Source organism: Danio aesculapii, chromosome 20, assembly GCF_903798145.1.
Source record: "Danio aesculapii chromosome 20, fDanAes4.1, whole genome shotgun sequence".
In the NCBI taxonomy this organism is placed as follows: Eukaryota; Metazoa; Chordata; class Actinopteri; order Cypriniformes; family Danionidae; genus Danio; species Danio aesculapii.
The window spans coordinates 44934415-44959887 of NC_079454.1; the positions used below are offsets into that span (position 1 = coordinate 44934415).

At 34.9% G+C, this 25473-nt stretch overlaps 1 protein-coding gene across 1 annotated transcript in view; it reads left to right on the top strand.

The window, feature by feature from the left end:
• Window positions 1-284: 284 nt before the first annotated feature.
• The window catches only part of opn8a (opsin 8, group member a), a 31940-nt gene continuing 6751 nt past the window's right edge, over window positions 285-25473 (top strand). Inside the window, exons 1-2 of the mRNA XM_056445584.1 lie at window positions 285-354; window positions 23688-23981. Coding sequence (XP_056301559.1) covers window positions 285-354; window positions 23688-23981 — 364 coding nt within the window. The remainder of the gene's footprint in view (window positions 355-23687; window positions 23982-25473) is intronic.

The window sequence follows — 25473 nt, forward strand, 5'->3', positions numbered from 1 at the left end:
TCACACCGGTGGCAGTTGTAATCCTAATCAACAGGATGTCTCTCTACAATTCCGATGCAAGCTCAAGTCAGCACACGGGTGAATGCATTCCTGTAGGTCTTCCATTCTATGTGTGAAGAGGGATTACTGAAATGAAAAAGGTGGGGAAAAAATTATTGTGCACGGTGCTAATGATTATGATTACAGGATGTCAAATTGGAGTGTTATTTTTTTTTCGTGGAAGTGGAGGTGAAATTGAAAGCACCAGGATGACATTCGCAGACAATTCAGACTGAGAAGCTGGAATGGATCGATACTCCTCTAAACTGTCTCCTGCTGTTGATTACAGTGCGGGGACGTTCTTGCTGGTGATAGGCAAGTGCACATTTTCATACTTTTACATTTTATGCCTTGATGACAACCCTAAGAAATATAGCTAGGAATGCATGATAATGCATTAAGGCAGAGTGTGTTAAGAAGTTTCATAGCCTTTCTCCGTGTGGTTGTAAAATATGGATTCTGTTGGATCCACTTTGATAAATGCATTTATTTTAGAGCCTTCTATGAGAAATGTAATCATTTACACTAAACGTACCTTTATTATTCTTGCAGTTGTCGTTGCATTTGACTGTGCACTTAAATTCTGTATTGTATGACGGTTTTATATGCAAGAGATTGGCACACACGTCACGTCTCTTTTGCTTTACACAGTTTGATACTTCTGTTATCACAAGACACCAGCACTTCCCTTGTCCAAGAGGAGGCATGCAATAGCAAATCACAGAAAACTCCATGACTCACTGTCTGGCTTGATAAAATGGCTATAATTATAAGGATTGCCATCTATTTTTGTCGAAGTTGAAACAATCATTGACTACTTTGGTGGCAATATTAAACAAAATGCAAACAACAACTAGTAATGTCAAAATGTTAAGTCCTTAAACTCATAGGCTTTTCTTGATATTTACATTTACAACCCCAAAACATTTCAATAATTCTCTCACATATTTGTTGGCAAACTGGTGATCCTCAGCCCATCCTTTTTCCTAAAGGTCTAGACCCTTTCTTAGATGCAGCTTTTGTACCAAATCATAACTACAATCAGGTGTTGACTAGGCATGGGATAATAACCGGTTTCAAGGTTTACCGCGGTTTAGAAAAGTCAAGGTTTTAAAACTGCCAAAGTTTTAATCAAAATACCTTGACACCGTGAAACCGTGACATTTTTATCTAAGATTATCATACCATCAGAATCTTGAATCGAACCAATTTACCTGAATTCTTCTATTATAGGTGGGCATAGATTATTTTTTAATCTGGATTAATCTACATTAAAATGGCTCATTTAAATTCTGTCGAAGGCATTCAAATTAAGTGTGCTACCCAAATAGTAAGTCTTTAAGAATGGGTTTCTCGAGCCAGGTGGCTACTGTATAGACCTGAATAGTGCAGAGGCTTACTTTATATCCATAGAAAAGAAAGATCTCCAAAGATGCCTTTTTAGGTTGTAGAGAAATCTATGTTTTATTTAAATTATTTAACCTGACATGTTTACTGCTACAAAATATTATAAATGTTTAAAAAAAAAAAATAATAAAAAAAATAAAAAATAATAATCAATCAATCTATCTATCTATCTATCTATCTATCTATCTATCTATCTATCTATCTATCTATCTATCTATCTATCTATCTATCTATCTATCTATCTATCTATCTATCTATCTATCTATCTATCTATCTATCTATCTATCTATCTATCTATCTATCTATCTATCTATCTATCTATCTATCTATCTATCTATCTATCTATCTATCTATCTATCTATCTATCTATCTATCTATCTATCTATCTATCTATCTATCTATCTATCTATCTATCTATCTATCTATCTATCTATCTATCTATCTATCTATCTATCTATCTATCTATCTATCTATCTATCTATCTATCTATCTATCTATCTATCTATCTATCTATCTATCTATCTATCTATCTATCTATCTATCTATCTATCTATATATATATATATATATATATATATATATATATATATATATATATATATATATATATATATATATATATATATATATATATATATATATATATATATATATATATATATATATATATATATATATATATATATATATATATATATATATATATATATATATATATACACATACATAAAATTGTTGTCTTTTACCTAGTCATTTAAATAGAACATATTGTAAAGCAGCAATCAATTTTCATTTTTAGGTGAACTACACATATGAGATGATCAAGCCAGTTCTGCTAGCATACAAACCAACTACTAACTTCCAGGTCTCATTCAGACAATCCAGAACCATGACATTAAATCAAGCAGGAGATTACGTCACTGCTACATTCTGACATTAAATATTATTAGCAGCGATGTACAGAGAGAAATAACAAAGATCCATGGAAACCAGTCTATTTTTATCCATTAATGGGTTTTTGCAGACAAGATGAGTTACATTCATAGGTGAAATTCCCAGGCAATTAACTACGTAGCAGGTGCTGAAAGCCACTGCGCAATGGAGTTAATTAATCTCTTGTATAAGATAGATGCACTAAACAGACCTCTGCATACCAATACAGTCTGCACATGCTCTAATGGATGTGCTTCTCCTCTTGACGTACATTCTCTGTCACCAGCTCTTTAGCATCTGTTTTTATCAGTACAGATATAAATAGGGCCATTTATGCACTTTTCAACAAAACAATTCTCCACAGCAGAAATCCCAAAATGGGCCTCCGTAAACTCTACTGTACATCAAATGCATTTCTGTCCTAGACATAAATATATACTATTTACCACTAAAAAAATGCCAAAATGGGCCTCTATAAACTCTATAAGTAGCTTTTAAAGCAATTAATTGCCAGAGTTAACACTATGACTTTAAGTAATTTAAGATAAAATAATTTAATAAACTTTATATGTTAAGGTTTATAAGTTAGTTACGTAAATGAACTACATTCTTAAGTCTTCTACTACTACTAACTTAAGGCCCAATCCCAATTCTATATTTTTTTTGAGGAAATGACAGATTGCAACAAAATCATGTTATCATAATGATATAATGTGGCAATAAGTTGTAACTGTACTGTGTATTTACACCGTGGCCATATTCATCTAAACACACGAAAACAACAGTACCATTATAGCAGACACTGTAAAAAGCTCATTCATACTAGACTTTTCTAAAAGGGTATTCAAGTGACAGCTGTGAAAGTATGTTGTGGGACTGCTATACTAGAGTTATTATTATGGATAGCAAAATTTAGCATTTTTTTTATTGTGTTTTTTAAAGCGTGACCCTAAAACACGTTAGCATGACCCCGTGTACCTTATGAATGTATTAAACCATATGCCTGTTTGTAGCAAAAATTCTTAATTATGCCAAACACAATACTAAATTTGTGCATCTCCAGACTCGTGTATGCAGCTATTTTGTCATTGTAGCTGGTCTATTTGGGGAAATTTTCATACCCTTGGTTTCTAGTGTGGTCCTAGAAAATCTGTTTCAAAGGCTATCCAGCTCTTACCCTAAGCCCTATGCCTTAAAGCTAAAGACAACTGGGAAACCCAGACCCCTACACGTGAATGCGCAAAAGTAGGGGTACAGGTAAGGGGAGGGGCTAAGTCTTTAGGTGCGTTCGACATGAAGCACAGCTGCAGCCGGCGATCAACGAGATTAGCCGAGCGCAGGCAGAGTTGAAAACAGAGCCGTCAAGCAGGACATGCGACACGTCGGGGTTCAAAGTTGCGGCAGTCATGATGACCGATCACATGGCATCATCTTTTTTTTTTTTATTTATAACAACAAAAGATTTACAGATAAAACAGAATACAGTCTCTACAAACTATTGTTAATTTTTAAGCAATAAGGGAATTATGAATTAAATATATAACAAACGCATGAGAGAGGGGGAAACGAGAGGGTAATAAACATAAAAACTAACAGGCCTATTAAATCCAAACAAATAAGCACAAATTCTAGGAGTTTCAACATCACTGTAGGCGAATACTTCTTGTTAGATTATGCTAAAAAAGAGGTTTACATTTATAGATATAAAACTTTCCAATATATATTAATGTAACACCCAAAACAAAGTGTTTGATTAAGTCTTAAACGATGATTAAGATTATTTTGGATAATGAAAGCATTTTCAAAAAAGTACTTTAATCCAAAAAGATTGAACAAAAGGACATTCCCAAAATAAGAGAGCTACACTTTAAGTAGAAGTTTCCCAGAAAGACCAGGTATAAACAGCTAGACAGGGGAAAAAATAAATAAATAAATAAATAAATAAATAAATAAATAAAAAAATAATAATAATATATATATATATATATATATATATATATATATATAAATATATATATATAAATATATATATAAATATAAATATATATATAAATATAAATATATATATATATAAATATAAATATATAAATATAAATATATAAATATATATATATATATATATATATATATATATATATATATATATATATATATATATATATATATATATATATATATATATATATATATATATATATATATAAATATATATATATTTATTTATTTATTTTTTATTTTTTTAATTATTATTATTATTTTTTTAATTTTTTTTCATAATCATAAAAGTCATTTTATAATTATTTAATAAAGTAGTTCTTTAACTTAATTTGTTAAGAAAGCTTTAGGGTTTCAGGATCAATGATGATAATTATTTTATTACAAGTCTGTAAGACTTATTTGTGTTTATTTCTAGGTTATTTACTAAAATACATCATTTAAATTGTTCATGGAGCTGAATGCAGTAAATAATCTGTATAAAAAAAATTTAGAATAAACCTGTGCAAACAAGCTAGCCTTTATAATCAGATTATTTAACAAAACATGATTACTGCAGTAAAATATTTGTAGTCTTTTAATAAGCATGATGTGTAAGATAGCGTTGGTATAAAATGTTAATTGATTGTTTTGAAATTTGTGAATCGGAATTTGTCCAATAATAAACCCGAATCACACATGGTTGTTGACATGCGGTGAACTCAGCCTATCATGTAATTTCGGTGGCGTCATCAGAGTTTGTGCAGTCGCTCTTCAGATACTGCACTGGCTGAATCAGTCGTCTGATATCGGAGCGCTGTCGCTGTACTTTGATGCCACATGTGACAGTCACGTGGCATCCGCGCAACGTCAATCCGGACAAAATTTCTTACCAGCATGCACTGTTTTAAGACAGATTTCAATAGATCTGCGCAGCACTGCATGAGATCGAACGCACCTTTCGTCTTAGTTCTGGCAATTACCAGCTGCGCTCGTCCAAGTGTTTGCTTTTTAATATGCCTCGAGTTTGTAAAGAGCTGGGTAAAATGGTGTTTTTTTATTGTGCACCTTGGGCATGGAATAAATTGCTAAGAGATTTACAACTGGATAACACTGTGTTTTTGGTGAATTTAAAGGCATTATGAAGAGAGTGGTATAGGAAGCATGTGATTGTTTTTGTTGAGAGAATTGATGAAATGTTATGTGGTGTTCCTGTATTTAGAAATAGTTTTACTGTATTGTTTTGCTGTTACCTTGGTCAGGTCTCTCCTGTAAAAGAGATTTTAAATCTCAAGGAGACTTCCTCATTAAAAAAATACAATAAAGTCAACTTAACAGTTTAATGTTAAAATTGGTTTACTCACTTTTTACACTGAAGTAACTAATCACTTTTTACAGTCTATTGTACTATTGTGCAAACATGGGGAGAAAAGATTTCATTAATTTTAGAGGTCGCCACAGTGGAAAGAACTGCCAACTATTCCAGCATATGTTTTTACGCAGCAGATGACCTTCCAGCTGCAAACCAGTACTGGGAAACACCCATACACACTCATTCTCACACACACACACACACACACACATACACTACAGCCAGTTTAGTTTATTCAATTCACCTATAGTGCTTGTCTTTGGACTGTGAGAATCTGGAGCACCCGGTGGACCCCCCATGTTAACACAGGGAGAACATGCAAACTCCACACAGTAATGCCAACTGGTCCAGCCAGGACTCGAACCAGCAACCTTGCTAACAGTGCGAACCACTGTGCCACCCAAAAGTTTACATAATAATATTTATAACATTTAAAGTATAATACCTCCAGTTCCCATGGGGAAAAAATCATACCAAGAAAAAAATTAGTGTATTAGATCATTTAGAGCTAAAGAAAATGTTCTTTTATCTCATTTGAAGGGCAAAGGAATAAGGTCATTGAATGCGCTCCTGCTATGCCCTCCGGAAGGCTGAGTCACAATACATATCAACACAATATATACATTATGACTTTAAACGTCTACATCTGTAGCCAAGTGAAACTGTGGTATTTACTGTACAAGAGTTATCTAAGAGTTCACCCTCTGCACATGGTTTTGCTTGAAAAAAGAAAGGATTATACAATTATCATAATTACACTAAAATTATAGTGTGATTATAGCTATTATATTAAAATTATATAGTGTGACTATAAAAATATATATTTTTTTACCATTAGAAGCTGGCTATATTATAACAGACTGTTGCAACAAAACTGTGTTTAAACCTTATAAAACCTTATACAAGTGATTTTTGCATAATAGGTCCCCTTTAATTATTTATACAGCAAATAAATTTTGGAATAATTGTGATTGGAGTCTAGTACATTAGCTACGTTTCCATCCACCTATTTTTGTATGAATTTTGGATATGCGCATTAAAAAAAAAATAATAAGAATAATTGCATAACTGAGATGAACTTTTTATTCAATAAGAAAAGATGCAAAAGGTACTTTTGTGGTGTTTTTATGGAAAAAAAATTGAACAGAATTAACAACACTTTATTTTACTATTAAGTTTTTAAATGTAAAAAAAAATAACAAACAAAAAAAGAAGAAACCAATAACTGTAAAAAAAAAAAAGTAATAATAAAAAAAATTTAAATTCCTGTGAAAGAATGTACAATAGTTTGAAGGAAAACGACTCATATGAAAATTCAACATGTCTGCCTTTTCTGACAGAAGTCAGGATCTTTCTTGGTTTATTGTGCTCCCTGCAGTTGAATGAGAATGTTCATGATTTTTATTAACGCATTAACATAAATGAGTTAACAGTGTTTTAAAACAGTTTTGGAGCATCTTGCAATGTAAAAATAAGCTGTTTTTTATAATTTCTTAAGCATAGTTTATAATTAGGCTATTCATAGGCTATATTTGTAAATACAGCTGATGTAAAAGCATTTTACTTAAGATTTATTTAGGCTATTGCAGAAAAATACTGTTTTCATTGCAACCGAATGTGTGTGTTTGTTTAACTATTAATATTATACTAATTTAGGAGATTGACTGCAGGCATAACGATGTGGATGATGTAATGTTATCGTTAGTAGCTAGGTAGTCAAAAACTTTTCATTACTTTCATTGCAGTTAATACACTTTTGAAAGATATTTTCACTTGGCCAGATTGCTTGCGTTTCCGCTTATACAAGAAAACAACTTGTTGCGTTTGTTGCAACAGGCACTGTCGCTGTCCATTCGAGAAATACAATTTGGTTCACTCCGCAAGCTTATGAGCTGTGTGCGCACAAGTTTGTGTCGCGAGCTACGTGTGTGCGCACTCACAGCCGATAACTGTGAAGGGTTTTATACTTGACGCGCTCACCTGAAACACGAGCATTTCTCATGTGAGATTGCCAACTGTGCAGACGAATATCAAACATCGCAAATTAGAAAAGATTGGTCAGTTACATTAAGCTACTGTAACGTTTATTCAGCAATAATTCTCCAGTACCGATAGCAAAACCTTTAACGTCAGAGCTTATCGATACTTCGGTCTTTTATAATGTGGCACCGATACAGATAAAGTACAGAGTTTCAGTACCCATCCTTAAGCCTAGTTCACACTACAGGATTTTAAACATTGGCAGATCACTGTGCTGTTCTCATATCTTTTAAATTACAAAACAGAACTGAGCATTTCTACCTTTAATTACCATATTGGTCAAAATGACTGCATGCATGTCTGCTACTTTTCGCTGTGACTTTAAATATGCAAGCATTTTTTGCCCAGCAACTTCCTGCTAGCATAAACATAACTTTCTGATAGCAAAAACATAAATTTACTTCAGATATATCTTTCAAAACAGCATATTCTGTGCCGTGAAATGTTTGAAAGTGAAAATGAAAGTGAGCCCCAGACCTTTGTGTGTTCTAGTATCTTAACTACATATTTATAGGCTGTATTACCAAAAAAGATAATATTTTTAGTGTAATGGTGTCATCAAATATGATGACAGACATTCAGAGCTTAATTTTAATATCTCAATAGAAGCTTTGAATGTAAACATGACGTGACAATATGACGTTTTAGATGAGAACGGTAAGAATGCGCAGTATGGCAATTCTAAAAGTTACAGAATTCTAGTTCACCTGTTAATATAGCCTACTGTAGTGTCCGTGTTAACACAGAACGAAGCGAGCGCATTTGGAAAAATCACGGACGTTTCCGTTGGGAAACTGAGCACACAGGAATTCAGTTTTTGCTGATATGCTCTCTCATTGGCTACAGCTCATCACTACATCTGACCGCACTTGGGGTCGAGTCGCCGACTGCTCTGGAATATTCGGCATGCTAGATATTGGATTTCCATCTGCGAGGTGTCAGCTATGCTTCAGCGAGCCTCTTTGATGTGTTGTTCAGTAGTTCACACAAAGACTGGCGAGCGCCGTGCGTTAACTTGCAAATCGGGCAAAAAATCAGGCTTAAAATCCTGTAGCATGAACTAGGCTTTAGTCGCAAGTACTTTATTAAAAAAAAGATTCACGCAGCTTCTCCTACTGCAGCAAATTCTGTTGATCTTTGGAAGTTAGTAAGGAAGTGACGATTTTGTTCTCTTTGACTCATTGGATGGAAACGCTGCTTTATTCACAGATTTTTATGCGATATTCCAGTTTTGCTCATTAAAGTTAATTCGCATTTTTGGACGGAAACATAGCCATTGACTACCTGTAGATAATAACACACAAAGCTGCCTCATTGGTTCCATTCCCCAATTCAGGAAAAGTAATTTAAAGCCAGTAATTGAAAAATCCAAGTATCACATCAGCTTTCTGAGACCATTAATAATACTGATCATTCATTTCACACTACTGTGACTGTAATGTTCGGCATTAAATAAAAGATCATACAAACGCATAAGATCAACAAGATTGGGCAGTTTTCATTATAGCTTAAATGTAGCATCTCATCTGTGAAAAGAAAAAAACTAACATCTATGAGAAACATAATGAATTCATTTAGTATACTCTCCCATTGGTTGATTTCATTTTATGTGTGGATAATTTGGTTGTATTAAACAAAAACAAAAAACCTTGCAAAAACATAAATCTGCAGCCACAGTTTGATATACGTTAAACTTGAATATTGTAAATTGTGAATATTATAATTTCTCTCCATTTATGCAGGGAATTGACTATCCTCATAAAAAGTTATATTAAAAACTATTCAAAAGCACAGTGCAGCTTTTGTAACGCTAACCAAGGAATTAATGTTCATTGCTACTGTTGTATTAGTGCCACATACAGGCAGGCAGAAAGTGAATCATTGTTTTCATTCTGTCCATTATTTTTGTGTAGCATCATTTGTGATTCTGGACAACAAAATCAGTCATGAGTCACCTTTGTTCTAATAAATTGCGATTTATACATTGTCTGAAAGCTGAATACATAAACTTTCCATTTGTGAGATTTTAAAATCTGGAATCTGACACATTAAATGTGTTTTTGGCTTATGTTTGATAATATGCCTCCATGAACCAAAGTTATATAATAACTTCAATTACATTAATTTATTAATCAAACTTTTGTTTTCAATGTTTATATGGATATTTTGTGGTTCTCAATGACATTTGTGATACTAAATAAATAACAGGTTTGCATTCCTGCACCTGTTAATCGATGACCATGAAAGACTACACATATTATATCTTACTTTTTAACTTGCATGTGCGAGCAAATGTATGATAAAATACAAAACTATGCACCTTGTAAAAGTCAGAGATTTTTGAATGAAGGGTGTATTGCTTGAACATCAATGTTGAACTTAAATTAAAACACATTGCATAAAACAGTCACTTTTTTCTTATAAAAAGTGAAAATAAATAACTTGCACTTTTACAAAACAAATTTAGTTTTTTGTGCTTTTCATATTAAAAATTGAAAATAAGCAGTATCTCTTCTAAATAAAATAACTCTTTTTATGCCCTGTAAATAATAATTTAAACATTGCATTTCTTGCATCTTCTGTAAACAAATCTCCACATTTGTAAACACTCGCTCCAACGAAGGGCTCTCTGCTGTCCCGCGGCTCTCCACGCCACCCACGCGTCAACACTATCAAACTGACCAATCACAGAGCTTGCGCTACGTGTCGTCGCTATGGGTAGGTAAATTTTTGAGAGGTGCAAGTGTATGCGATTGCGCGAAGGTTGCGCCGGACCATGCGCGTGCTCTCAATGCAGAAGTATACTGTAAATCAGTCTTAATAGAGCGGGGTCACATGACTCCATACACGGTAGGAAAAATAATTTACTTTTCTTTTTTTTTTAAAACCAACCTGGGAAGATTGCATTGATTATAGGTTCTGAATGTCGATTTCGATTATTCACCCAGCCCTGGTTGTCCCCCCCAAAAAAAACAAGAATTGTGGTTGCAGCTCAACTTAAATTAGTTGAAACAAACGGCAAATGTCATTTTTTAAGTGTAACATATAGATCACGTAGGGCTGGCTATATTGCAAAAAAAATTATCACAATATCATTCGATATCGATTGTTATTGAATACTTTTTAACAATCCATTTAGGAATATTAGGATGTTTTGTTTTATTTAACCAGTTTATTTTAATTTACCAACATTATGTTGGAAATTTATTTGTTATTAATTGTGGCTCTCTTACATCTTTCTATGAATGTAGCTGTGTTATGCCCATGTGTGTTATATAGCTGTGTCATGTTTATGCATGTACGTCAAGAGGGGCCAAGGTCTGTGGTGCCAAGGCCAGATAATACAAAACGTAAAGGGACCACACCCGGCTAATTCCTAGAAAAGTAGTTTTTTACTTCTGAGTATAAAAGTGGTGCGAGGGAAAGAGTTGTTGTTGAAGATGGCCTGAGCATACGTGAGAGAAACCTCCAACAGCTCTGTATCTATCGAATTATTCAATTGTATTCATTAAATTGCTAATACTTTTGCATGGAAGAAAACCTCTCCTGACTCTCATTGAACAGGCTAATGCCATCAAGAAAACCCAACAATTACTAAAAGGCAAACAGTTTTAATAGTCAAAAAAATTATTAAAACAAAAATATCTCGTCTCATGTCATATAATAAACATAAGTGTTAAAGAGACTCTTAAACTTAATAAATAAAATGTTACAAAGTGTGTGCAATGGTAAAGTGTAAACACTGAACAATCAAATCAAACTTTAAGGTGTAAATAATAATGATACAGCAACCCTCAAACTCTGTGAACAAAAAAAATTTAGTCTACCGTTACTGAAATGTGTATATTTCATACAAAGTGTGAAGCAGATGTATGAAGCACTCGCAGCACTCAGGAAAGTTCAAATGTTTTTCAACTAGGTGTACCTGGAAAATGCGAGTGTGTGTGCATCGTGCAAGTTGGCCGCCTCCATTGAAAATGACTTGCACCTAAAGTCTATTGGCTTTGCTTCCAAGGCGCACACTCAGCAGTCACATTTTAATAAAGCTATAGCACTTCAATTTTACATATTTTAGCGCCCTGATTGTTAACTGCAGATTGTTCAGCAAACGATAAAGTACGTACCTTGTTTCATTCATATTTAATTATTTTGTCTCGTGCTTGAACATAAAATTACCAAAATGCAATAGGATACAACTCTATCCCATGTGCTTAAAAATCAGCCATGAAAAAGCAACACTGGTGCATAATTTTTTACAGCATGTATACCTTGTTCATGAGGATATCATGTTTGCGTGAACTATCCCTTTGAAACACACCCCTAACAGACACACTAAGGCTACGTTCACACTGCAGCCAAATGTGACCCGAATCTGATTTTTCCCCCTCATGTGACTCAAATGATGACAGTGTGAACAGCCCAAACCGCATGGAATCTGATCTTTTCAGGCACTTTCAGATGTAGTCTTAAATCAGACACAGATCTGATGTTTTGCAATGCGACCACAGTGTAAACGGTTTTGTCGGATTTCATGTGACTTTTACATAATCTTTGAGCAACATCCATCATCATTCTGCAAACATCATCTGCTCCTCACCAGCATAGTAGAATGGCACACATGGCAATTACTTCACCACAGAAAGTTGGCTGTTCATGTTGAAAAACTGGTGCTTGTCAACTAATCTGGTTAACGATTGAGGCACGAGTTGATCGCGAAGCTAAAGAGCGTCGTGGGTGTTGCGGATAGGGGATCAGTGTAAAAACGAGGGGGAACTTTCTCTCCGAGAGAAAAAAAGGCAGGTGCTCGAGCACCCAAACTCCCCTTCTGCATGTGTCTGCTGTTTATAACGAAGTAAAATTAAATAACTCTGCAAACGAAGATAAACCAACTCCGCCTTCACAGTTCAGTCTGCGGCTGCTCATTAATCCTTTATGAGTTCACTACACCGCTGGTCAGAGCGCCACGCACCACGGTTGTCATAAATCACAAATGATCAGCGTTTTTAAACACAAGAGACTTATTTTAGGTCTCAAATGCCGAAATACACATTAATAGTAGCAGAACAACCCTTTACAGTTCATGAAGAACACCACGGTTATCTGTGAAAAGAGTAATAATCATAAGCATGATCTGATAACGTGCTTACTTCATACAGTATACATATTGTGTGCATAATTAGACATTTTATGCTGTCCGTATCTGTACTTTTGCGCATGCGGGTCACCTTTAGGAACAGGATCTGTTCACACTGCAAATCTGATATTGGCCACATTTATAAGAGCAGTGTGAACAGCCATGGAAAAACAAAAAATCAGATCTGAGAAAAAAAAAAATCAGATTTGAGCACTAAGCCTCGCAGTGTGAACGTAGCCTATATGCATCTTAATGGATAGGATGTGACATAAACAGCGGACTTCAGAATGCCTCGGTGCAATTGTACTGAAAGCAGCTCTTTTCATCTTTCGGCCAGTGCGTGCGGAGCAAAAAGACAGAGCAATGCATCCTGAAAATGCCCACCTGATGTGCTCAGGAAAATCTGACTTCACGCTCCACTGAGCTGTACAAAGGAAATCAGTGAGCTGATCAACATCTTTGTAACACTCTCAGAAATGACTCATTTCCATGTGTTTACCATTGGATCCATGCAAAAATTCCCTAAGAATGGCAGCGAGAAATATCTGACAGCGATTAATGAACGTCTCATGTCTGTATAGTTCCTGATAACACAAGAAAACGTGCAGTGCTTTAGAAGTGGCATTAAATCTTATCGCTATAGCCTCGTTATGCAAACAGTTTAACTGCTCCGTTCACTGTTAAACAACAGGGTAAAAGCTTTTCTGCTAGGCACACAATGAAGACACTCTGCCTGATTAGAGCGAGATTAAACAGAGGTTATGAGGCATTATTGTTATTTTGATTAATTACTTTTTAGCACCTCACAATGGAGACAGTTCGAAAGAGCAGATGGGAAAATAATGGCTGTAATTAATTTTTCTAATTAGCAGCCATCTGTTTTCAATGCTGTGAAGACAGTAAGAGCACTGCATTAGATGCTAATGTCAGAGTGCATTTGTTTTAAAGATTTAAAAGAATACCTGTGAGGCTTTTCTGTTTTGACCTGTCTGTCTTTATACCTCGATTTCTGAAAGTGACATGAATAGATGTTGACACCGACTTGACATTAAAGGGATAGTTCTCTCCCCAAAAATTTAATTTACTCACCATGTACTCGCCCTCAAGTGGTTACAAACCTTTGAGGGGATTGGTCTGTTGAACAAAGGAGGAAGAGGTTTCTAACATTCATTCATTCATTCATTTTCTTTTTGGTCCATTTATTAATCAGGGGCAGCCACAGCGGAAGGAACCGCCAACTTATCCAGCATATGTTTTACGCAGCGGATGCCCTTCCAGCTGCAACCCAACATGGGGAAATACCCATACACTCTTACATTCACACGCATGCACTATGGCCAATTTAGCTTATTCAATTCACCTACAGCGCATGTCTTTGGACTGTGGGGTAAAACAGAGCATCCAGTGGAAACCCACGCCAACACGGGGAGAACATGCAAACTCCACACAGAAATGTCAACTGACCCAGCTGTGAGGCGATCGTGCTACCCACTGCGCCACTGTGCTGCCCTACTTCTAACATAAATAAGAAAATATCTTCTTTTGTGATCAGCAATAATAAACTAAAACGTGTTTAGGACAAGTTCATCAGCCAAATCTGTAAGTTCGCTGTTTGTTTGTTTGCATATTTTCGATTCGAAAAAAATCAGAACGTCCTTTTTACCCCAATGCAATTTAATACGGCACTATAAAGGCCAATTCAATTCAATTCAATTCACCTTTATTTGTATAGCGCTTATACAATGTAGATGTGTCAAAGCAGCTTCACATAAAAGGTCACAGTAAATAGGAACAGTGTAGCCAAAGAACTTAATTCTTATAGTTGCTTATTATTTGCAGCCTATGGGCTATGCTTCTCACCATGTATTGTGGACATTCATTATTCATTCATACATCATTTTCCTTTAGCTTAGTCTCTTGTTAATCAAGGGTTCACCAGAGCGAATGAACCGCCAACTATTCCATATGTTTTATATGCATTTTATTTTTATATGCATATGTTTTATACCCTTCCGGCGGCAAACTAGTACAGTGAAACAACCATATACTCACACTAAAGCCAATTTAGTTTTTTTTAATTCACCTATTGCACATATCTTTGGACTGTGGGGAAACCGGAGCACCTGGAGCAAACCCATGGCAACATAGGGAGAAAATGCAAACTCCACACAGACATGCCAACTGGCTCAGCTGGGACTCGAACTAGCAGCGTTCTTGCCTATGAGGCAAAAGTGCTAACCACTAAGCCCCCGTGCCACCTATATTGTGAACATATTTTCTAAAACATACAGGATGGTATAAAAGCAAGTTTATTACTAAGGATACCAAAACAACCAAACAAAATTATATTTTAATTAAACACTACAGTACTTGAGTATACGGTACACATACAGTACTGTCCTATCTAGTATTGTAAAAAGGCAAAGCTGGCCACCTTAAAAATTACATCTTAATAATTTAGCTGACGAAGTCTATGGTTTAAGTGCCACCCAGCGTCAAAAGCTGCAGGCGTATTTTGCAGCTATTACTGTCGCACATGCGGCGGCTAGTGTGGCGATGAGGAAACACTGAACTGTTACCATCTGAAATTTTGAAGGATATGACATTTTCACTAATGCAGAGTTCAGACTAAATGATTTTAGCCCTGATTAAGACTCGCCGATGTTTTTTTGACAAATGCCTGAAATCACAGGCAAATCAGTGCGCGTTCACATGAGTAACAATCACACAGTGTGAACTATCAAAGACGCGATCTGAGAGAATCGCCGATGAGTCGCTGACACCCGTCAGATATTTGGCATGCTAAACATCTGGAGCTGTCAGCGATTCAAAATCCTGCCGTGTGAAAGGTGTTCTGACTGAAAATAACTTCGGTGATTACCTACAGCCAATGAGCGAGCAGCATTCACTAGTATGGGTATCTGCTGGCCAGCGGAAGGCGGGGGGAGAAGTTAAAAGTGCTTCTTTTCTGTCTATTTAGACCCAAGAAATGAGGAAAACTATTGTAAATTTGGCAGCAGCACCCGTTTCTGTTTGACGTGTCATCTGAGCAATACCACAACTGGGTCGAAAAAGAAAACAGTTCAAGAGAAAGCTAATTCCCTTCAAAACCCAGATTAGCAAAATAAGTACATTTTCTACCCCATTAAATGTTTCTTCCTCATTATGTAGTTTAGTTAATATAGGTTACTATGTGACACTGCATTGATTTCATGTAACTTCTCGCATGTGTTTGGTTGCGAGACAGAGACAAAGTTGTCTGCAATTTTTCTTGAAAAAATTTTCAAGAAATTAGTAATGCATTTCCGATGAGGTTGCATGAAATGCAAATTTTGATAACATCTGACAATTATTCAAAATGGAGCACATATTCCAGTCATTGAAAATGCTTGAGGTTTATCTTCTGGGAACTTTGAATGAAAGATTAATGGATGCTTTGACATTTTTTTAGTTTTTTTTTTTGATTTAAACACTCTCCTGCCCAATTCAGAAATATCATTCACAGAAACTAATTTGCGGAAAAGTCTTATACTGAAATGACTGAATGATTTTTATTCTCCTTAGTCATCCATAATCCTTCATGCTTTAAGTGGACAGCCGAGGTGAATTATTTAAAGTGGTCTCATTTTATTATGCAAAACAAGTTCTAGTTTCTGATCTAAAAGCCTGATCAAAAAAGACCCATTACTAAAACTAAGCTGCAAAAAAAGTTGCTCAGATGTTCTGAACTCAGACATCAGCATAATGTCTAGTTCTGGTTTATGTGGCAAATTAGTGTTTTTTTTAAGGGATAATACACTCAAAACCAAAAATTACTCAATATTTACAGTACTCACCCTCAAGTGGTTCCAACCCTCTACGAGTTTCTTTAGTCTGCTGAATACAGAGATACTCACTGGCCACTTCACTATACTGTAGGTACACCTTACTAGTACCAGGTTGGACCCCCTTTTTCCGTCTGAACAGCCTTAATCCTTCATGGCATACATTCAACAAGGTCCTGGAAATATATCTCATAAATGTTGGTCCATATTGACATGATAGCATCACGGTTGCTGTAGATTTGTCGACTGCACATCCATGATTTTAATCTCCCGTTCCTCCACATTTCAAAGGTGCTCTATTGGATTGAGGTCTGGTGACTGTTGAGGCCATTTAAGTACAGACTCATTGTCATGTTCAAGAAACCAGTCTGGGACGATTCGCGCTTTAAGACATGGTGCATTATCTTGCTGGAGGTAGCCATCAGAAGATGGGTACACTGTGGTCATAAAGGGATATACATGGTCAGCAACAATACTCAGGCTGTTGTATTGTACGCATTGACACGATGCAAAACTGGTACGAAGCCGAAAGTGTGCCAAGAAAATATCCCCTACACCATTACACCACCACCACCAGCCTGAACCTTTAATACAAGGCAGGATGGATCCATGCTTTCATGTTGTTGACGCCAAATTCTGACCCTACCACCAAAATGTTGCAGCAGAAATGGAGACTTTTCAGACCAGGCAACGTTTTTTCAATCTTCTATTGTCCAATTTATGTTGAGCCTGTTTGAATTGTAGCCTCAGTTTCCTGATCTTAGCTGACAGGAGTGGCACTCGTGTGTTCAGAGATGCTCTTCTGCATTTCTCGGTTGTAATGAGTGGTTATTTGAGTTACTGTTGCTTTTCTATCAGCTGAAACCAGTCTGGCCATTCTCCTCTGACATCAACGAGGCATTTGCGGCCACAGAGCTGCTGCTAACTAGAACACTAACTGGTCTCCTATCACAATAACAACCAGTGTACATAATCATAAAGTAGAAGCAGTTTCATACTTATTTTGAAATAATCTAATAGAAAGAGTGCTTGTGCTGCCTTTTGTTAAATAGAGGCCACTTGGTTTAATATTATGATCTAATTCAAAAACATTCCTAGCTTTTCAGCTCTTGATTTAATGTCTATGGAGAACCTTGGAGTACTGACAAATCAATTTTATGGTTTTACATGGACAGCTTTTATAATAGAGTTTGCAATAATATTGAATTAGGTTTTTATTTCACCTCAAACACTGTGAAAGCAATTGCTGTGAGCCAAATAATGAGAATCTAAATATTACACACTGCTGGTCGGCACCAGCAGATGCCTTCTCTCTCAAAACGACATGTCTTGAAAACATTTCCAAGAACACTGACGACCAAACAAAAGCATCAGTCAGATCCTTTGATTTCATACTGCCGCTGGCTGTTCAACCCAAGGTTTGCAAAATTGATCTTTTAAGGGAATTTTCATTCAGACACAGATGATATATAGAACATATCTTTTCAGATGACGAATCATCATGATTGTCAAGTGACATTTAGATTTTTCTGTAGGGGTCTTTCAATGATTTGTTCAGTTTACTGAGACAAAGAAAAAAAACAATAATGTTTATACTGCATAAGCAAACAGCCATTCGATGCATTGAGACTATCACAATATTCCAGACAGAAATACTTCAAGAGTCTAACCCTCATTAGGATCTTTGAAGTTTGCTAAATATGTACCCTATTATGTTCAACAATCTCTTCGAACAACATTGCAGCAATCAATTTCTTTTGTTTGTTTGAGTGTTTTTGAAGAAATAGCTGGGTAAAATAACTTCATATTATGATAACTAATAAATCTATTAGTATATAAAATACATATATAAAAATATTATAAATACAACTAATATATTATTAAAATAACTAATATTATTATTTTTAACAATGTCTTCAAACAACATTGCAGCAATCAGTTTCTTTTAAGTTTGTTAAAGTCTTTTTGAAGAAATAGCTGGTTTTAAAAAAACTTTATATTATTATGATAAATATATTACAATAATATATATATATATATATATATATATATATATATATATATATATATAGATAGATAACTAATATATCATTAAAATAACTGATATTATTATTATGCTTAACAATGTCTTCAAACAACATTGCAGCAATCTTTTAGAAGAAATAGCTGGTTAAAATAACTTATCGAAGCAGTTTAAGGAACTTACCACATGGAGCTGGGTTTGTTTATTTCAGCAGTCCAACTTGCTCCCTGGAAATGAATAATAATTATAAAACTAATAATAACAACAACAACAACAACAACAATAATAGCCTAATAATTTAATAACTAAAAATTAAAAACGCCTAAGATACAATATCTTCGACAGAAAAATAAAAATCACATAACTTTAGTTACAACCCCATTGGCAGCTGATGATATGAATTAACAAAAATAACTATAACTTACCTGATGATGATGATGATCTTGGTGGATTTGAAGAAAAATCCAGAATCAAGAATCCAAAGAGACGCGAATCGTCGCGAATTAAGTTAAAAACCTAACAAAACATTCACAATTAGGTTAGTTAAACTGAATGCGAAAAGTCGTGAATTACAGTAACTTAATTTACCTGATGATGATCTTGGTGGATCTGAAGAAAAATCCAGAATCCAAAGAAAAGCAAATCGTCGTGAATTTAGTCTAAAAGCCTAACAAAACATTCACACTTGTTAAACTGAAGGCGAAATGTCGTGATTTAAGCCTAAAAACCTAGCATAACATTAACAGCTGTTAGCAAACGAGTTTTAAGCGCTTGGAGTATCTAACGTTCACAACTCGTGACAACAGCTCTAAAATGAATCGTTATTCCTCCAAATTTACAAATACAGTAACTGCGTAGTTTTATGTCGTTTTCTGTGCACGTATATAATACAAATATGATTCTGAACATAAGTTTTGGCCAATTTCAATTACCGTCATGTTGCGATGCTCTTATTAAAAATCCACCTGCTCTGGCCTGCGTAAAGCACGCGCGTTTATGACGTAACCGCGCTATCACGTTTTATAGGCTTGTGCTGAAAAACTTCTTGTCTTATGAATAATTTGTCTCATTATAATTTCCCATTACCTTTAAAATAATTCAATGCTGTGCAAAAAGGCCTAATTCAGCTTATAAAATTTCATGTAATTTTTTATGAAAATGTTAATTTTCATTAAAGAATCCAGTAAAGATAATGTAATTAAAGATCCAGAGCTGAACTTGAATGGTATTAGTGCATTTGATTAAAAATAAAATGTAATAATAAATATATTCGACAAATAATTCAAAATAAAAGATATTGAAAACACAAAAAGCTTTTGGTCTAGCTTATATCTTTATATAGGTACTTACATTGCTTCTTTCAGCCCCTTTCATTCCTTTATTCATTTTCTTTTCGGCTTAGTCCCTTGATTAGTCAGGGGTCGCCACAGCGGAATAAACCGCCAACTCATCCAGCATTTTTTTTACGCAGCGGATGCCCTTCCATCTGCAACCCATCACTGGGAAACATCCATACACTCTCATCCACAATTTAGTTTATTCAATTCACCTATAGCGCTTGTGTTGGGACTGTGGGGGAAACCAGAGCACCAGGAGGAAACCCACACCAACACAGGAAGAACATGCAAACTCCACACAGAAATGCCAACTGACCCAGCCGAGGCTCAAACCAACGGCCTTCTTGCTGTGAGGTGACAGTGCTACCCACTGAGACACCGCGCTGCCCAGCCTCTTTCAACAACAAGATATTATTTGTTCCTATAAAGGTAAAACCGATATATCAGAGAACTACATTATTAACTTTATTTTGTATGGTAAATGTTTTATTCAAAAACAAAAAATCTCGAATTCGCAGCCTTCTTTTTCACATTTTTTATTTGAAACTGTTGTTTTCTATCAAATCTCTTAGACTGGCTAAAAAACAAGAAACGTGATAGATTCTTGGATTATTATGATATTTATTTTGGAAATATCACAGATACATAAGTCCTTTCCTCTTGCTGTATTTGTGTTATTTATGTATTTTTATTGATTTGATTTTTTTTTACTTGTTTATATGTGTTTATAATATTATTTAACCCGATCTGTTATTATTATTGTTATAATTATTGTCTTTTTTGTGTAAGCTCAAATTTTGTATGCTTGTTATCGAAGTCAATAAATATTATAACTATAGATAAAACTGATTCTTTTTAATATCTGCTAATGTTTCAAGATTAATTTATAAAATAATAAGCTACATTTAATAATTAACTTAATTTAAAGCACATTTAAATCTTTTAAAAGTTTAAAATCTTTTAGCTTTAGTCATAGCTGGTTTAAGAGGGGTTTTGGCAATTCCTTAGCTGGTCAAGATGTGAGACCAGACTGAACACCAAAAAACAGCATGACTAGTAGGGGAGACTAGCTGCTGCATCCAGTTTGAACAAGCTAAGACCAGTTTTAGCCTGTCTTTTTCAGCAGGGAACTCAATTATTTTATTATAAATTATATAAATTTTAGCATTTGACCGGCTGCCATACACATTTGGATCTCTGTAGCTGCCCTCTAAATGGTGAAGGATAATGTATTGTTATACCATAATTTAGAAGAGATGAAGACAACCATCAGAAACTAAATAACCGACAAAGACTTTAGATATACAAATAATGCACTCAGATTACAATGAATGGCATAAAGTGCAGTTCTGGATTTAATTTACTTTTGACATCATCTGATAATAAGTAACATCATTTACAGAACAGTTCATGTCAGATTTGATCCATTTTTAAATACTGTAGGGCTTTGTAGCTGCATAATCATACTATGCTTCAGCTTTTTCTGCATTGCATTTATTTTAAGTCGAATGTCAGATATGGGAATGTGAATACAGTTGACATTAAAACTGTGTTTGGAAATAACAAATACAAATTATATAATTTCATTTTCATGAAGAAGGTCACTGGTTGGAGCCAGGCTGGGCCAGTTGGCATTTCTGTTTGAAGTTTGCTAGTTCTCCCCATGTTCGCGTGGGTTTCCTCTAGGTGCAGGTGTAAAACATATGCTGGATAAGTTGGTGGTTCATTCCACTGTGGCAACACCCTGAATAATAAAGGGACTAAGCCGAAATAGAAAATGAATGGATGAATTGCACATATGGTCTTGGAAAATGCCAATTACAAAATACAGAAATACATCGCCATTTAGCATATTGCATTGACATTTAGCTTATTACATTTTAAAATGAACTTTAACAAGAACTTTGACATGATGTTGCATGTCTTAATAACTACTTTGTGATCACATTTTTTTTATTTTTTATTTTTTTATTAAAATGTGTCAAAGCTAAGCTTTCACGTCATGTGTTTTTCACAAGTGAAACATGTTTTTTATGTCTTTAAAAGTCCATTAATTATATTAAAAAGTGAATTGGGGTATATGCACACAGACTTTTAATTTTCAGTCAGCCAGCCCAAGACACACCATTACAAAATCACCATGTTTATGATCCGATTTCTTTAAAAATCTGTGATTTCACTGCCTTATTGATATACAATATAAAGTGGGTCTCAGACAAAAAGCTCTGTGTTCAATTCCATACCTGGAATTTTATTTTACCCCAGTATTTTCAATGAAGTTTCTGCACTAGCCTGCTGCTACTGACAGAGCTAGCGTTTATACCCAAAGCGTTTTGAGTATCGTTTATACTCAAAATGCTGGCCCACTGGCCATTTACAGCCTGCCCTCCTGCTCCCTCGGCCCGCAACTGAGGTCAAAAATATAACAAGATTCGGCCTGCCAAAACACGTTTTATTGAATCACTATCATTGTTGTGCAGTCACATCTAGCCACTTGTGGTTTTGACCCGCCACCTAGTCAACATTTAAAGTGCATTAAGATTAGTTTTACTTTCATTTTCTCTCAGTGTACAGTCGAGAGTAACACACATGCGTTTTAATTCTGTGGCTGATTTAAACCTTAAAATATAGGCCCGTAAGTGCGCTATTTTTACTAAAGCTCTATTTTTGTAAATATTCAAGGGTCGTTTGATTGGTCTCAGTTTTATTCCACTAGTATTTTGTTGTACAAACACTTCTTTGTGGCTTACACGTTATGCTGGTCGTGTAACAAATATGATAGTTTCGATAATATTCCATTCGAATGGTCATATTTAATAGATTTTTTCATATGTTTATTAAGAGTTAGCATAAAAACGATGTACATTAGTAAAACTGTATTGAACTTGATAAAGTAAATGTGAATATATACATACTTTTCCCCTATTTGTTTTACAAAAAAAATGAAAGATATTGAGAAGAACAACTGCCAGTAAAGTCACTAAAGTAACCCAAACTGTTTTCTGCTGTTCTTACGCTGTTGGGACAATACAATTCGTTGGGAGAGAATAATAATTATTATGCCTATTATTTGTAGTATTTTCATAGCAATTTAAACAACCCCTTCAATATGTACAACAAGAAACAAAAAGCTAGAGTTTTGACTGATTATGCTCTGTGGAAGAATAACTGAGTGTGTGTCTAACACTCGGCCAGCTGATGTGACACGATAAACATGCTGATTTTGCACTGATTATCACTGGTGACAGGTAATGCTTGAAATATTAACGTGTCTGCTGGCCTAAGATGCATCTATTATGTCAGGTTTCCACTGTTTTTCTTGTGCTTGAATGCTAAAACGCCCCTCCTATGAATTGTCAGTCACTGAAAGGGCCCCCTGCCAATTTGCTTTTGAGACCCCTGGTTTACAGTCTTTCACCCTGTTTTACGCTTGCTTAAGTCAATTTAACTGAATGCATTCTAATTACATTACAACATAATTGCTGTAAAAGAAACCTTGTGTAATTGAAAATAGTCACATAAAGCTTTCAGTTTATTGTTAGCTGTGCATATAGCCCAATGTATTTATGAGAATTTGATTTTTCTTACCACTTATTTCCCCTAGCCATCCTCTCCATTCTTGGCAATGCAGCGGTTTTATTAACAGCAGCCTGGCGTCACAGTGTTCTCAAAGCTCCTGAACTTCTCACAGTCAATCTGGCTGTGACTGACATTGGCATGGCTCTCAGCATGTACCCACTTTCAATCGCCTCTGCTTTCAACCATGCGTGGATTGGTGGTGACCCGTCCTGCCTGTACTATGGCCTGATGGGTATGATTTTCAGCGTGGCCAGCATTATGACACTTGCGGTCATGGGGTTGGTGAGATATCTGGTTACTGGAAACCCTCCAAAATCAGGTATGATATAAGTGAGATTTAAATGGCATCTCTGAAAAATATAAACATTCTTTATTATACACTCAGAAATTAAGGTACGAGAGCTGTCACTGGACTGGGGTGATACCTCAAAAGATACACATGTGTGATCCAAGACCACAAAATATTGCAAGGTTATATTTTTAGTAACAGGCAAAAATACATTACATGGGTCAAAATTATTACATTTTTCTTTTGTGTCAAAAATCATTGGGATATTAGGTGAAGACCATGTTCCATGAATATATTTTGTAAATTTCCTACTGTAAAAACTTAATTTGTACAACTTTAAAGACAAATTTTTTCAGTATTTTCATTGTTTTGAGTCCAGATTTTCACATGCTTGTATCCAGTGTTGCCAGATATGCAAAAAAAAACTGCCCAAAATTTAATATTAATATTTTAAATACTTATTTAAATCAAAATTATCTTTTAAATTATTGTTTTGACTGTCATAATTGTATAACCATTCAGCAATCAACACCAGCAGTCACAGAACTACAACATAACCACATCACATCAAAACACTGCCCCCTCTTACCCACACACTTCACTTCTTATTAGAGTATGTTTTACTTTCGAAATGGGGTATAAATCTATCTGATTTGGCATTTTAAATTCTTTTGAACATAGTTAAGGGCTGCTTCTTAATCAGACAATGCTTCTATGTTTGTTCTTGCTGTCAATTGTGGAAGAAAGATTGATAAAAGTTTCATGATAAACCACTGTTAGTTTAACCGCAGGTGCCGCATGATGCACGTGCATGCGAGGAGGAGTCAGATTTGTCCAGGGAGTCAGATTTTGATATTCCTTCACCTCCTTTTGCAGATGGACCCACGTGGTTTGCACTATGCTCTGGTCACTACTTACTGAATGGAGTAGGAGCACACAGTTATGCTTTGTTAAATAGATTGCATATAAAATTAAGTTTCAAAATCGCCCAGAATTTGTCAATCTGCCAATGCCAGTTTTTATCGGTGCAGTCAAACTCAAAACTGCCTAATTAGGTGGGAAATCGCCCAATCTGGCAACACCAGTCTGGTTATATCTTGGTTAATTTTGTCCCATTTTAACAACAAATATTTTAACCAGACATCAATGTAAAGATAATTTATTTAGCTTCAGATAATGCATACATCTCAATTTCCAATAAACACTTATGACTGCACAGTAAAAAATACTGTAAAATTTACGGTAACTTATTGCCACTTTGCCCTGATTGCAATAATTACAATTTACTGTAAAATTTATAGTAATTTACTGACAATTTTGGTTGCCAGTGAGACTGTAAATTTTCAAGCGCACTTTAAATTAATTTAATAATAATATAAAACTACACTATTGTGATTATTAATTTACAGTGCATTTCCCTGGGTTGCGGCTGGAAGGGCATCCGCAGTGTAAAACATATGCTGGATAAGTTGGTTCATTCCACTGTAGCGACCCCTGATGAATAAAGGAACTAAGCTGAAGG